Source organism: Labrus mixtus, chromosome 11, assembly GCF_963584025.1.
Source record: "Labrus mixtus chromosome 11, fLabMix1.1, whole genome shotgun sequence".
NCBI classification, from domain to species: Eukaryota; Metazoa; Chordata; class Actinopteri; order Labriformes; family Labridae; genus Labrus; species Labrus mixtus.
In genome coordinates this window covers 9,737,291-9,752,155 of record NC_083622.1, presented here as the reverse complement: position 1 = coordinate 9,752,155, position 14,865 = coordinate 9,737,291, and the positions used below count along the sequence as shown (strand labels likewise).

Below are 14,865 nucleotides of genomic sequence, written 5' to 3'. Positions count from 1 at the left end.
TTGTATATGATAATCTGAAATCAGCTGGAGAAAGACAACAATACAAACTGAGAAACTTGAACACTGACTTGTTTTCCATCCTGAACTGACATTTTTTCACCCCAGCTGTGTTTGTGTGTATAACCGCTACACGCCGGTTTGCTGATGTGCTTGTTTGTGTTTGTGTGGCGTGTATTGTGGGTTTCCCACACGTGTCTGTTGTGTAGAAACTGGGTCAGTACAAACCCATTCCCCCTTTACAGCAAGCAGAACGCTCCGGCAGCAACAGCTATTAAAGTTGTGAATAATCCATCACATCAGCTCAGACAGGGCACGCACACACAGGCAGCGATAGAGAACACAGTCAGGTGTTTGCAGCGCCGACATCGATGTCACTTCCCTCAACCCACACCTACTTAGGCTCAAATTAGCATTCAGGGCAGCTGATTGGCTGAACTCGCTGCAGACTAACAAGATAATTACAGAAGATGTTGTTAAATGTCAAGTGAAAAATAATGGTTGCAGAGGGACTCTGCTGTGACACTGTACAGAATACAAAGCAGAGAGCCGATGTTTATGTAACACTCGACATGGATTCCCTCAGATCGCTCAGTATGTGGAGCAGTGCATTACAACTTATTCTTCTTCTTCTTTTTCTTTTATTCAAATGCAATATGAGGAGTTTTTTGTTATTAATACTGATGCATCGATTTGAGCTAAGAGCATTCAAGAGCATCAGGTAGAAGATAGATGATCTATGTTTAGTCATTTTTAATGACCATCAGCACCGTCATATGGTCGCCATCAGACTTACCCTTAATGTCCACATTCTCCATGTACGCCATGCTCCGTCAGCGCCACAGTTTTTTCTCCGTCGGACAGCACGCGCCCTGACCCTACCCGGATACTTTTTTACGCGCCCTGATACTTTTATCAATGACAACGATGCCCTTCACTTCTCTCTCCAACCCTCTGATGTACACTCTTTCTGCATCGAGAGTGAGGAGGTGGACACTCATTTGTTACAGAGAGTGGTTTTGACATTTCTCTTATTGGATACTTTTAAACCTAGCTCACTCTCGCTTGATTCTACAAACTTGCCTGACTGTAATTCTTCTTTTTCCGATAACTTTCAGCCCATCTCCTCTCCCTGATGACCCTGATGAAGGCCACGAGCCGAAACGCGTCGGTCTAAATTGTTAATAAAGTTGATGTTCTTACTACAAGTGTTGCTGGAGCATTTTGACCTCTTCTAAGCCCATCTCCTCTCGAAAGGTTCTTTACATGAGAGTTCATATCAACACTCACAAGATTTTGGAACAAACACGCAACCATCCATGAACAGTTTATCATTTTAAACCCAAAGAAGCCAAAATACTTGGTTACCTGCTTCTTTAATGGAGGCTCCTCCTGTTTTTTGATGCCATATATAAATGTAAACTGGATATGTTTTGGTTCAGTCTCTTGGTCAGACAAAAACAAGTCATCTGAATGGCCCTTAGGCTCTGATACGTTTTTAGTTTTAGGTAAATAACTGTCAGATGAATGTTTGATAAGCATAATTAAGAAGCATTCTTGGTTTTCATTATCTTAATCAATGATTGGTGTGATCTTTTCTTCATTATTGTCTCACATAGGGCTCAATCAGTAACATTTCATGATACAAGAAGATGCTGATGTTGAAGTAAATATCACAAATGAAATATTTCAGGTCATGCTCCTCAGATGTGACACTCCATACTGTAGAGCATCAATATTGTACAGTTTCTGTCTTGCAGTATTACCTCACAGACATCAGTGTGATTTGCCTCGCTGAGAATGAGCTTCCCTCTGTCTTGCCTGCCAGACTCCATGCAATGTTGCTAGGCAACCTGCAGTGTGAGTGAGAGATGGAGGAAGCTGTGCACCTCCTTCAGCACAGTCATGGTTCACGTGCAGCAGCGGCAGCTCTGTAGTTACAGCAGACAGACCTGAAATTGAAGAGAGACATGTGTGACATGTTGGTCATAACACAGGAAGAAGAGGAGGGACAGTAAGTGGAGGTGTGATGTAGGAGCAGAGATGTGATGTCAGGTTGGGAGATGATAAACGTGTCAGAGATTCTAGAGGTTATTTTCACGCCTGTGATCCAGTGGCAGACTTGTTTTCTCAGCTGAGAGGCTCTTAAACAGCCCAACCCCACACCTATTATGGTGATTTCACATGAAGGGGTCTCTCTCGTGTGCTCACCACGTTTCCATGGCAACAGCACCAACAGGGGCCAGGGCAGACTCTAGCTGTATATTAGAGCTTCAAGCGGAAATGTGTGCATCCTATGTAGGAGTTCCCAGTGCACAAGTGTGTTACGCAGCGATGGGCTTTGTGCGTAGTAGGAACTCTGCTTCATCTCCCTTTGGTTTATTTAGCTCGCAGGCTGTGCTGCCTGTTGCTGCACTGTCAGAGCTGTACTGTACTGTACAGCCAGCTCAACATTAAACATGTCCTTACTCAGACTCAGTCATGCAAAAGAAAAGAGAAAAAATAAAGGGAGAGGAAGAGGGGAGGTGGGATAGCTCCTCGGGAGACAAATCCTTCCTCTGTTTAATGCCTTGATGCTAATCCACAGTGAAAGAACGTCATGTCTGTCTGCCTACACTGCATCTCCTCTGCCTTTCTCTCACTTTCCGGGGCTCGTCCTCTTCCTTCTCATCCTGCCTCACTGCTCCCTTCAGTGCTGCTGGTTGTTTTCTTCTCTGCCTTTGAGCTATCTTCCCTTTTTGCTTTCTCTTTGTTTTCACCAGTTTCTGCCGAAGTATCGTCGACACCTCGTTGAGACGTGCCACTGTGCTTCACCCTCCACTTTGTCACATTTCACTTCAAGATACTGATTTCAGAGTTGCTGAGTATGAAGAGCACACATGCTCTAAAATATTTTAAAGACCACAGAGTGACACGGTCCTTTTTCCCATATAAGCTGACACTTGGAGAATAACAACAAATGTGTCGCACTGTACTGCCCTTTCTGCATGTTTCCATGTTCAGGATTAGACAACCAGATAACATTTCAAAGGTCTTCCAATAAAAACAGGCTTGACTTCTCTTGAATTTGTGCAGACAACTAGTTTATGTTGGCAAAGGTTAAGTATTGTTATCTAAAGACAAGCAAGCTCAGAACTGTATAAAAAAGACCGTTAAATCAACACAAAGCTACAAGCGATGAGAAAAACTGTTAGCTAGCATAGTTAGCATTGGCTAGCAAAGCACATGTTAAACATAAACAACAAAATGTTTCTGACATGGATTTGTCTGTAAATCTCAACAGTTTTATAAAGATCTAAATATAAAACTTACAGACAATTATTAGACTATTGTGACCACTTTTTCAACATTTGAACTTACGTTTTAATTAACTGACTTCACATTCAAGGCAGCACACACACATCTTCTACCAATTCAACAAACAATAACAAGTTAGGGGGGATCTTGCAAATGTTGGCCACCAACCACAGTCAGTCAAAGTAGCGTGACATCATTATTGACAGTCCACACACCAGCAACATGCACTCATTGCAAATCAAAAGGTGGTCATCAACTTCCAGTATGTTACTGATTGAGCCACCCGCCAATGGCATTGGACCTTCTCCCCCCCTCACCAAATTGATATTTTACCCGCACTGTGAGAGTGGTGGGTGCAAATTTTGGCCCCTGCTCGCAATACAATGAAGAATCAATACTAATGTATACAACTGTGACAACCCTTTTTTTTTTCTGCTTCTTGTTTCTTTTGGGAAGCTCAGAGCTCCTGTGCATTGTTAGCATTTACACCGCTAGCACAGGAGCTTTAGACGGCATGTGTAGCAAGAGAGGAACCAACAGGGACCGCCTGCAGGGAGAAGCCACAGAATTAGCACAGAAACTGGCAAGGAGAAAACATAACCCTACTTAACATCTTCCCAGTAAACAGTAGAGGCTGCTTTTACAACAGGGAATACAGTGCCAAGGTGATTTACAGCCACTGCGGCCAGGACTGTGACTCCTGGGACAGTGAAGACAGTGAGGTTATGGAGGGGTCAGATCCTGGGGGACCAAAGGCCAAAGCTGGTTTTAAATCGAAACTCAGAACAATAAAATCCACCAGCTCAGGAGAGAAACAAGTACGCAAGATTTACGTTGATGTCTCGTTGTGATGGTAATGGATTACTTCCTATGATTAACAGCACCACCATTTCTGAAGGAGCTTCCCTGAAAAACTGTCAGAAAAACACCAATCACACCTGATGTTTTTCTTTCAGACCTGTCATACATCTCAGTACATCTTCAGCAGCAGCAGCAGCTCTCTGTTGTTGCCAGTTATTATTAAACCGCAGACATACAGTGAGGAGAGAGGAGTCCTCCTCCACAGACGGAGAACCTCTGTACTCTCACAGAGGAGGCGAAATGTTGACAGTACATGTCAGGGTCCCTGCTCTAATGCGTTTCCTCACAGTGACAACAGACTTAACACGCAGTCACAACTCCCAGACTACACTAGTCACCTCACAGCTGCTCCTCTGTCGAACAAAACAACATGAACTCTAATCGTTAAGACTGACTCCACTAACTGGTTCTCCTCTCTCTGTCTCTCTCAGCGATGGAGTTTCACGAGAACCTCCACGACCTGGCTGTGAAGGAGGGGCTGAAGGGCAGGAAGCTGCACAAGGCGGTGGAGAGCTTCACGTGGAACATCACCATACTCAAGGTGAGATTTTTCATTCAGAGTAATGACTGTACTACTCCAACTTGTGTTAGACAGTTTTCTAAGTAGCGGGCACACTGCTAGTTGAAAAGGGTTACCTCTCATATGCCCATTAATCAAAGGTCAGGGTCAGCGCCTTCGAGCAGTTTTCCTTTCCTTTCATGGAAATTTCCATTGGATGCTGTATGAACCGCTGTTATCCTAGTTACACGGTAAAGTCCAGTTAGGACAGGGCAAGAGACTGATGGCCCTGGCATGGCAATCACGGGTCATCACCATTGTTCCTATAAAACATGGACGAAGTCTCAGTGACGTCACACATTGTTTTCTGAGGAGGCATTATGAAGCCCAACGATGGAGGTCGTCAGCGATCAATCTAGAAACAGGCAAAGAGGTAGAGCTGAGGCGGGCCTTGAGCCTCCTGGTAAACAGGTACGAGTTCACATGTCAGTCATTGTGTACATTTAAGATAACTCTTAAGCCTCAAAAAACACAAAATGTATAAGTTATAAAAGATCAACCCCTGTACTGTGCACCAATGAAAGATGAGCTATTGATAACGTATTTAGTTTTTTGCACCAGCTGTATGCTGAGAGCTAGTCGGAGTACAAAATCCACAAAGCGCATACAGATAGTTACTACACAGCTGCACAGAAAGGGCACAGCATGGACCTCACTGAATGCAGGAACAGTTTGAACCTTGTTCCTCTCGACCCCCCCAAAGATAAACAATTTACAGTATGAGTTTTACTATTGTCTGGGAGGGCTTCTGAGCGCCTACATCCTGAAACCCATCCTGAGTGGTAAGTCTACGCCTGCAAGGTATTTGTGTTAGGCAGCTGCCATGTTTGTCCTTCAGCAAAACAATAAATAAGTAAAATACTCTGTAAATCCAACTACCGACTGACCTTGTTTTCGTACTTTTTAAGGAAATTGCTTTTTGTCTTTAATACTGAAAATGCTCATACACTAAGCTTTGACACTGTGGTTATATAACCATCTGCTCCTCGCTGCACCTGCTTACCTGATTGAAGATAGACACTTTCAAAGGCTGAAATCCAACATATTGTATATTATTGATCTTTCACATTTTTTAATATTACACATGTTTAAAAACTCAGATACAAAGTGAGCATGTCCACACTTACTGCTTTGAATAATGAATTTCATTAAAGCAATATTATGCCTAGTTGAACTCAGGGAGTCATTATTGTACCAAGTGGAAGTCACTCTGCACCTGTTATTTCAACCACCACTGCAAACACAGGGGCTTATTATTGTGGAGGATCCTCCTGAATATTTATTCCTATTTGCACGTGTTAATTAAGATTACCTCACGAGTAGCTCAGCTATAATTTATTTACTTTATCCCCAGGCAGTCGAGGGGGGGGAGAATGTGTCTTCATTCATTGTGTGTGCTGCAGTTAAGTCCATGTTTAATCTGGGGCGGTGCTTATATGGATCTTATTGTTGGCAGGCGCACGGCGTAAACAGTCCTTTGAGTTTTTGATGATCATTAAAAGTGCATCAAGTCATCGACTTAAAGGTCTTTAAGATTAAAGGATGGCTACAATCCAACAAAGCTCTGAACTCAGCACACTGAGATTCTGGTTCCTAAAGGGACACCACAGTGATGGCTTATCATTCAGACGTGTGTACTCTCTGTGTCCATGTTCTTTATAGCGTCTTCCATACATGGCAGGCACACTATATTTACAATGACTGTGATATTTGTTGACCGATGCAGGGAAAGATCAGGACAGTATCAGTGATAGTCGATACAATATATTTGCCTTTGGCCTTAATTAATGGCCTTTGTCAGAGCTGGTTATGTGCCCCTCTTTAAATCCCTTCATGGAAGAATGTGCGACTTTTTGATCCAGTAGATGTCGCCCTTTGATTACAGCATGAAACCAAAACAAACTGCTGTTTGGGGACACCTCCACTATTCTGAAGCCCCTGCTCTTCTGCAGAGACACACCTCCAACCCCCTCTCTACTTACATTTGCACAAAGGATTTATCAATTAGAACGCACCATAATTAAGCTCCATTAAGCGCAAGCGGTGGTCAAAATTGTCCTTTGCTCGAGCTGCAATCACCTGTGGCCTGCATTGTTGTGTTAGCATGCTAATGATAGCTCACTTTAGATAACTCGTAGCTTCATATTGCACATCAATTTACACGGAATGACCGTGATCTAAAGACACGTACATGACATCCAAATAATCAGTGAGTATGTTCTTCTTTTCTCTAGTTTTCGTCCCGTCCATGTAAACATGGCTCTGACAACAACACAGCCAGCAGGACTCAAGCTACTCACTCATTGTAGACAGTCATGACTCGGAGAGATATTTACACAGGATAGACTTGATTTCTGTTGTAATTATGTGTAACATGTTGCACATTCTTCCTTTGAATGGATTCGTTCTTATTAATTGTATGATAAAAAATGTGCACAAGAATAAAATGATGCATTGGAACTCGGTTAAATTCTTCTCTGCAGTGGGGAAAAATGAAAAATGACCTGGAGTTGGACGGCTCTTACCTGTTCATTTTCCCCCATCTTTTTCTCTTTCCACCACTTCTGCTCCATACCCTGGGGGTGAAAAATCTTTTTTATTGACTAATCTGACATGATTAGAATCACCTCAGCTTCCTGTAATAGGCTCATTTAGGCAGTTCTGTGGTTTCATTAAACCAACTTGATTTCTTTGTTGATAAGAGAACGGTGATTAAGGGCTTGATTTATCACTTTGTTTGAAGCTGGGACGGCCGACATTTCAGGATCCAGCAATAGAAAGCTTTTATTTTGAAAGAATGTAATTGAAAAAAACTATTATTCGTCAGCTTGCATCACTTTTTGTATGGTTCAGGACAAGTTAAGGAGAAGGTGTTAGCTTCAGGAGTGTGGCACAATGCTAGCGGCTTGTTCGCAGCAACGGCTAACAAATAGCTAACAATGTCAGACTATGCTCTTCGTGTGCTACTAGCTTTAGCTAATGGAAAATTAAGCTAATCAGCTAGGAGTTAATTGGCCTATAGACTTACAGGTAAGCCATCTAATCTTTTCATACTGATTTGATTGGCTAATTGAGGACTATCAAGCTCTTGTACCGCCAACACTGGAAATTAAGTCGTTAAGTCGTACTTATAAGATGTTTTTAGGGGTTTCCCCGAGATAAAAAAAGGTTGAAACTGTTTTCCTGCCTGACATTTTCCACGCATTCATCATAGTCCACACTTCGCCGTTTCTGTGCGCTGTGTGGCTCTTTAAGTACCATCTGTTTTCGCTTTGTGGAGTTCGCTTTCCTGCTAGCTGCAGAACGGTGCTTTGGACTTCTATTTCTTCACATGGTATCAAGACAGATATCAGTAATTTTGTACCAAAGTTGACAAGCCTAGATCTGACACAGAGGTGTTAACTTGCCATCAGAGGCTCAAACATGGTTCTTACAGCTCCCTCTCTTAGTCTCGCTGCTGTCCTTGCTCTAACACTTTGATCTGTCCCTCCCTCCCTCAGGGTCAGGCAGATCTCCTGAAGCACGCCAGGAGTGAAGTCCAGGAGAGCCTCAAGCAGATCCACTACGCCGCGCTCACCTGTAACCTGAGCAAAGGCGGATCAATGGGCGGCTCCTCCGGCTCCGAGTCTAAAAGCAGACGCAGCCTGGAGGCCATTCCCGAGAAGGCCACCGCTGAGGACGAGCTCACCGATGAGGAAAACTAACGACCCCAAAACTCCTGCTCTCAAAACCCAAAGCTCTCTCTGTGTCTGGTCCCTGGCACCTCCATCGCTCTACACGGCGTGTTTTTCCACATTCCATCGTGTACATTCCTGCATCCCGAGCACAGCCGTAACCTCTCAGGCGTCTGCCTTGTAAGCATCAACATGCCACCACTGCTCCAGGACAGAAATCCTACCAGAGTTCAGAGAAGTCTGAAGAATTTCTGTCATCGTTTGAGTCTTCATGTCAAGGAGCTGCACTGAACGTTTTTTATTTTAACATTTGCTACACATCTGAAGCTGCCTACCTATTGCATTGTGCACACATTGCATTAAATCTCATCCAGCAAAAACAAATAAAAAAAGGGATATCTAACAAATGATGCTTTTTGTAAGTGGAAACAAATCCTACCTGAAAAGCATAAAACTCTGACATTCTTCATCTACACTCCTTTGTACGTTTGTTTTTGTCTTACTCCCTTGATTCCTCTCCTCACCTCATTCCTCGTTCCCTGGGTGAGCAGGGAGAGTCTGTGAACTATCAGAACCTTCTGTTCAGACATTCACTTCTACTCAGCAGACCTGGGTTTCACAGACTAAAAGAAGAAAAAGAAAAAAAAAGGCCTTGGATTGTTGCAAGAGATTTCTTAAAGCACAATTTTTGGAGTTGTGAATGTAACAGGACGGAAGGGAACATGGAGGGAACGGAAGAAGGCAAAGAATTAGAGCCGTTTACAAAACTGAACTCGTCCACGTCGTCTGCCAAAATGGTTTAATATACTGTGTGTATATATGGAGTTTCCTGTTACCTTTTTTTCTGCAGAGTGCATCATTTTATTATTGTATACTTGGAGATATAAGATTTATTTTGTAAGAGATATATGAAAGTGTGTTGAAAAACAAAAAAAAAGTTCTAACTGTGTGTAGATAAGGAGGTTCGTCGTCATGACAGGAAGTGACCTCACAGTTGTCCCACGTGGAGACAGAAGGACTAAAAATAGAATGTATTCATGCCGTCTGTGGTGCAGATGACAGCAGATTCTCAAAAAGTCCCAACCAGCAACTGCATGAGAAGGAACCACAGCTGAGTGTCAGAAACAAGCACTCCAAAAAAAAAAAAAACAGTTTGGACGTATGACTCATATTTAAGCGTTTGTTTCAGGAATATGTTCAGCCTTTATTTTTAGGGCATGGTCCTCCCATTTCAGGGCGTGAAAGAGATAGAGCTCAACAACTGTAACTATTCATTCCACAGCTTCTTTTTTCAAGTCCACAAACCAAAGCCAGTGCCACATTTTTCCTCCAGATGTACCCTCAAAAAATCCCACTGTTATTTAAACTCTGGGCCCGGTTCTTCAAAAGGTTTTATCCAGATAAAAATGATCCAGATTCGATCTGCTTTTTTATTTCCTCCGTATGATCACATAATCCAGCTCACTTTTATCACAGTTGTTAAAGAAACAAACACTGGATAGGATCATCCTGATCTTGGTACAGACTTTTTAAGGATTACCAAATCTAACGGGGACCTCACACTACATACTTTGTCCACAGGGGGCGCCAAAATACTGAAAAAGCCTCATAGCTGCTTTAAATGACATATTTCATGTCTGATAATTATTATAATCCTTAATTATTTTTACAAACATGATTCATATGATTCGTACCTTATGTAACTTTTCATTGACGCAAATTCTGCTAAAAATATTTGAACAGATGTCTGAAAATATCAACTAAAATTTCAAGTTGTCAACGATGTAAAAACGTAAAGCCCTCTACTGTGACCTGGGTGATCCTAATTTGTTGGGAGTTTTTCCCAGGATTGGCTCACTTACTGCCAATTACCCCAAAGTCCATGCACGCTGCGTTCTGTCAGCTCCATGGTTTTGCTTTGTCCAACGCCAAGCGCCCTGCTCCAATGGGTCCATTTCTGAAGCGTGAGCACAGCCATGAGCAGCTGTCCACACGGGCTCGCCAGATCAAAAGAAGAACTACAAGATCTTGCGGGAATGTTGTTGTCCTGTCCGGGTCATTCTGTTCTGTTCAGCTTGACGTGTGCTTGCAGTTTGCTCCGTCAAAAATAGACTCACTGTGTCTTTAAAACGGAGAGCGTAGTGGCGCTGCTGTAGATGCACCACAGCGCGTGATGTGGAAACAGCTGAACGTCCCAGCGCATACGGACTATGTGGAAATTGGCAGATAAACCTTTCTTTTTTTCTAACAACTCGATTTCAAGATTGATTCCGAGAGTTTTAATTCTGCTGGATGACTTTTGAACAGCCGGGCTCGGGCTCATTGAGTTCAGTTATTTTGTTGAGTATGAATGAAAATGTCTCACAGGAAACTTGAAGAGATGTGTCTGTGTTGCAGCCTTTGAAAGGGAGGTCATGTCAAAAAACAAAGACTATGGGTTCATTTTTAATGTCCTTGTTCAAGCTTTTAAACATTAAAAGGTGTGCTGCACCGTCTCATGATGTTAGCCATGTTTCATCTTGATCTTAGCAACTGTTGCAGCTCACCCATGTTCAGTGTTTGGAGATGTTGTCTGAGTTACCACCGTGCAGCAGATTCCTCACAGCTCGAGTGGTTCCCGGACAAAATCAAAAGGAGTCACACTCTGATAATAACTCTTTGTAAGAATTTAAACTCAGGTCTGGTGAGATGGTCGAGACGGAGGTGAACTTCAGAGTAATAATTAGCATCCTGTGTTGTAACTGTGCTTCATTACAGCTAACTGAAATCTGCAGCATCAGTGTTTTTTTTTTTAAACTGCCTTCCCGACTCGCTGCTTCAGTAGTGCTCTCGTCTCCTCTTCATTTAACAGTCCATGATTGGATCCTTGATTTCTAACAACAGAACCTTCCTCTTACAGGAAGTTATACTCAAATGATCAGAATATTACATTAGCTTAGCATGAGCAGCTAATGAAACGAAGTACACTTAGCCAAAAATGAGCAGAATCTAACATCCCGCTTGTGTTTTCACAGTAAACGTTTTAATGATCAGAAATACTTTTAGACTATTTGTTAAGATCATTTAGCTGCTGTACTTTAGGGTTCCAACAACGCGCACCAACACACCGAGGCATCCATCTGCGGCGCCATCTTCATGTAGGGCGCTCTGCTTTTTTCATATTTCCTTTGTCAATTGTTTTGCACCAAAACAACAAGTCCAACTCCTTGTATGTGTAAATGTACCTGGCAATAAATACCGATTCTGATTCTGATTCTGAAATGTTTATACAAACAAGGCTGGGCTACATATCATCAACACATCTTTGTATAACACAATCAAACTCACTCAGCAATCGAGCAACAAAACAAACACAGCCTCGATATGACCATAAAGTAAAGTACCATAAAGGATCAATACAAATCTACGAGAGAAGAATTGATTCATAAGCAACTAAATGTAGCTCGCTGTGCCTTCGAAGCTCTTAGCTCAGTGTATGTTTTCAAAAGTAGGGTTAAACGCTTTGAGGGAAATACAGTCTTCTCTCATCAATATTGGAATTTGAATTAAAAATCAGTTAATTATGTTACTGCCTGAACTTCTGCTCTTCTATCAGCCCGTCTGACACCGTGTCTTAGCAGCACGCAAGCGCTGGATGTGGCGTTGCAACATACACGACTCCACGCTCACTGTCCACACTGCATCCCTTAAAAACATAATTCTGTGCTCTGTGGATTTCAGTTTCCCCTTGTAAACAGTTGTGCTGTTGTGCACATTGTGCAAGCGTGGTGTTTGTATTGACGAGCTGTTGACTCAAATCACAACGCTCAGAGGCTCGTCAATAAAGCGTTTTTTCTCCGGCGTTGACACAAGTCAAAGATCAACATTTCAATCACTGAGGAGGATATTATTAATGCCGCTATCTCCACTCTGTAAAACAAGCTAACGAGCTCTGTTGAAATGTGACTTTTGTTAACACCAGAGAAAAACTTAATTCAGCTCACCGCGAGCCGTTTATTGACGAGCCTTTTGAGCGCTGTGATTGGAGTGAAGAGCTCGTCAATACAAAGCGCCACGCTTCTGTTTGTCCAGATTCAACACCAAAGCTCCACACGTTACTGTGTTTGCAAGGAGAAACGGAAACTCACAGAGCAAAGTTACAACACATGCGTGCTGTTAGGACATGGTGTAAAACTGCCTCAATGTTATATTAGTTAGCAAATGGCTGTTGTCAAAAGCTCTGAATTTTAGTCCTATCGAGAATCTAAACAAAAATCAAAAGGCAGAAATGTCTATTTTGATACCATGGCAAAAAAAAAAACAAGTTCTAGGTCCCCAATCTTCTAATTGTATTTCTTTTAATCACCATTAATCGCAGGAAAATTCTAAACTGCACAGATTCATTAGCTACATTTCAGTAAAACAAAATGCTTTGATGAAAAATGTCTTAAGTTCTTCAGGAGTTTTTTTGTTTGACCTTCAGTAGTTTGATAATTAAAGTAACAGAGATTGAGTCTTTTTAAAACATGTGGTCTCTCAAAGTTTAAAAGTATCCAAAAACAAGTTGACAACCCCCACCACAGCTACCTGGATAATAAATATGCCGTGTTTAAATGTGTTTCAGGATTATTTCTTTTTTCTTAGATTTTAAAAAGTCCAATATCGATTCAGTAGCTTTGAATCCAAATAGTAAAAATTGAAGCATGAGTCTGTGAGGGCCTGTGTCCACCTGGTGTTTTTTTATGTAGAAAAGTTCTGGCTGTGCGCTCAGGAGCACTTTGTTGAGAATTAAAGTGTTGCACGTGCGCCCTGTCTTTATGACAACAGCAGCTGTATGACGGGCACTGTGTCAATGCTTTAAATTGTACGTTTTATATTTGGTGTCGTTCTTAATTCCTTCACTCTCCGCGTCAAACCGAGGATGCTCGCCCTCCTACTTTGTCTGGATGATGAGCTCAATAATAATGACGGCCCGCTGCCACTGGCTGGTTGAAAAGAGTGTCGGTGACATCAACAGCGCCCCTCTGAAAAGTGTAAAGATTTTCACCTCGGAGCATTCGGAGGCGAGGTTAGATTCTCTGCCCGAGCACCGGACCGACTCGGCCGTGCAGGGGATCCGGTTGGTTAGACCTGGAGTTTTAAGTCCTAGTTCTGGGCCACCACACAAAACAGGCAGAGCACTCGTCATAAGGACGCTAAAATAAGGACGCTGGGGGCTTCGCCTTTTCTCCGGGAAGCCGCCTGCTGCTGCTAACGGTATCTCCTCATTGGGGACAATTGAAAAAAGAAAAAGAAAAAGCCATGTGGACACTGTCCCTTAAGCCAAACTTTATGTGTGTACACATCCGTCTAAAAATATTAGGTTGCAAGTCTTGTGTTGGAGAATAAACAAAACTAAATGTAAAACTTGTTCTTGATATAAGTTATATAAAATATTATTAACCAGCAAGAAATCCATTATTTAATCCGCTTAGGAACCTCCTAACATGCAGTCACTCTTCTTCTCCTGACTCGAGGTATTCGGACTGTTAAATGAAGCGTTTTGTGTCCTCGGCTCTTTTCAGCGTTCTCTTTGGTTCCATTGCGTCCTCGCCTCCCGCTGATCACACGTCCAAACCTTAAAAGTTGTCTCTGAATTTCAGTGCTGTGCCGTTGTTGAGAAATGAAAACAAACTTTCATTTCAACTGTATTCCTGTCTCATCTCTTTATCTGTCAAGTCCACAAATAAGAAGAAAACCCCCACCTCTGAATAAAAAACATTTGATCTTTATCTTTGTGTGTGTGTGATGTTCTGTTTGAATCAGCTGTTCGCTATGACAACACCATGAATAAGTGACGTTGTGTGTTTTCATCTCCTTACTTCCTGTATTGACGGACAGATTTCGCTGGAGGACGCTGCTGGTGTCCTCCAGTTTTCTTCAGGCTCATTCCTAAACAACAGTAAATCCTGTCTCCTGCTCTCTTCCTGCCCGCTGATGAGCTCTGCGCTCCCTGCAGCAGAGCGGTCGATGCTCCACTCGGCCTCCACTCCACCCCTCTCCTCCCCTCGGGCTGAAACACGTCGACCGACCTCCCCGCTTCGGTCAGCGCTGCTCTTACTCCCCTGTTTCCCCTTCATCGTACACGGCCATGGAGGCACTTCACAATCCAGGGTCTGAATCACTTCATCTCATTCAACGTGTTCTTATTAAAGGAAACAGAAAATAGCTGGAGGATAAAATGTCACTTCTGGGTCAAAGGAATGTTTCGTACAGTATGCATTTCTTCTGACTCTTACAAGCCCGCCTTTAGATTTCTTATCAACAAATCAAAGCAAAGGGAACTGTTGCTCTACTTTGGAGTAACCTTGGATTTAATGGATACAGACAAGTACCAGATATTAGAGTTCCTGTGATACAGATGGTGGAAAACTAATATGACAGCTTAAAGGTCACATACTATACTACTTCCAACCACTTTAAATACGTCTCAGATCTCCCCAAAAAATGTCTGTGGAG

The 14,865-nt window shown here is 42.5% G+C and overlaps 1 protein-coding gene across 1 annotated transcript in view; it reads left to right on the top strand.

The window, feature by feature from the left end:
* The window catches only part of LOC132983538 (inactive phospholipase C-like protein 2), a 49,949-nt gene extending 35,811 nt beyond the window's left edge, over nucleotides 1-14,138 (top strand). Inside the window, exons 5-6 of the mRNA XM_061049881.1 lie at nucleotides 4,587-4,696; nucleotides 8,215-14,138. Of these exons, the coding sequence (XP_060905864.1) occupies nucleotides 4,587-4,696; nucleotides 8,215-8,418 (314 nt within the window). The 3' untranslated portion in view covers nucleotides 8,419-14,138. The remainder of the gene's footprint in view (nucleotides 1-4,586; nucleotides 4,697-8,214) is intronic.
* The last annotated feature ends 727 nt before the right edge of the window (nucleotides 14,139-14,865 follow it).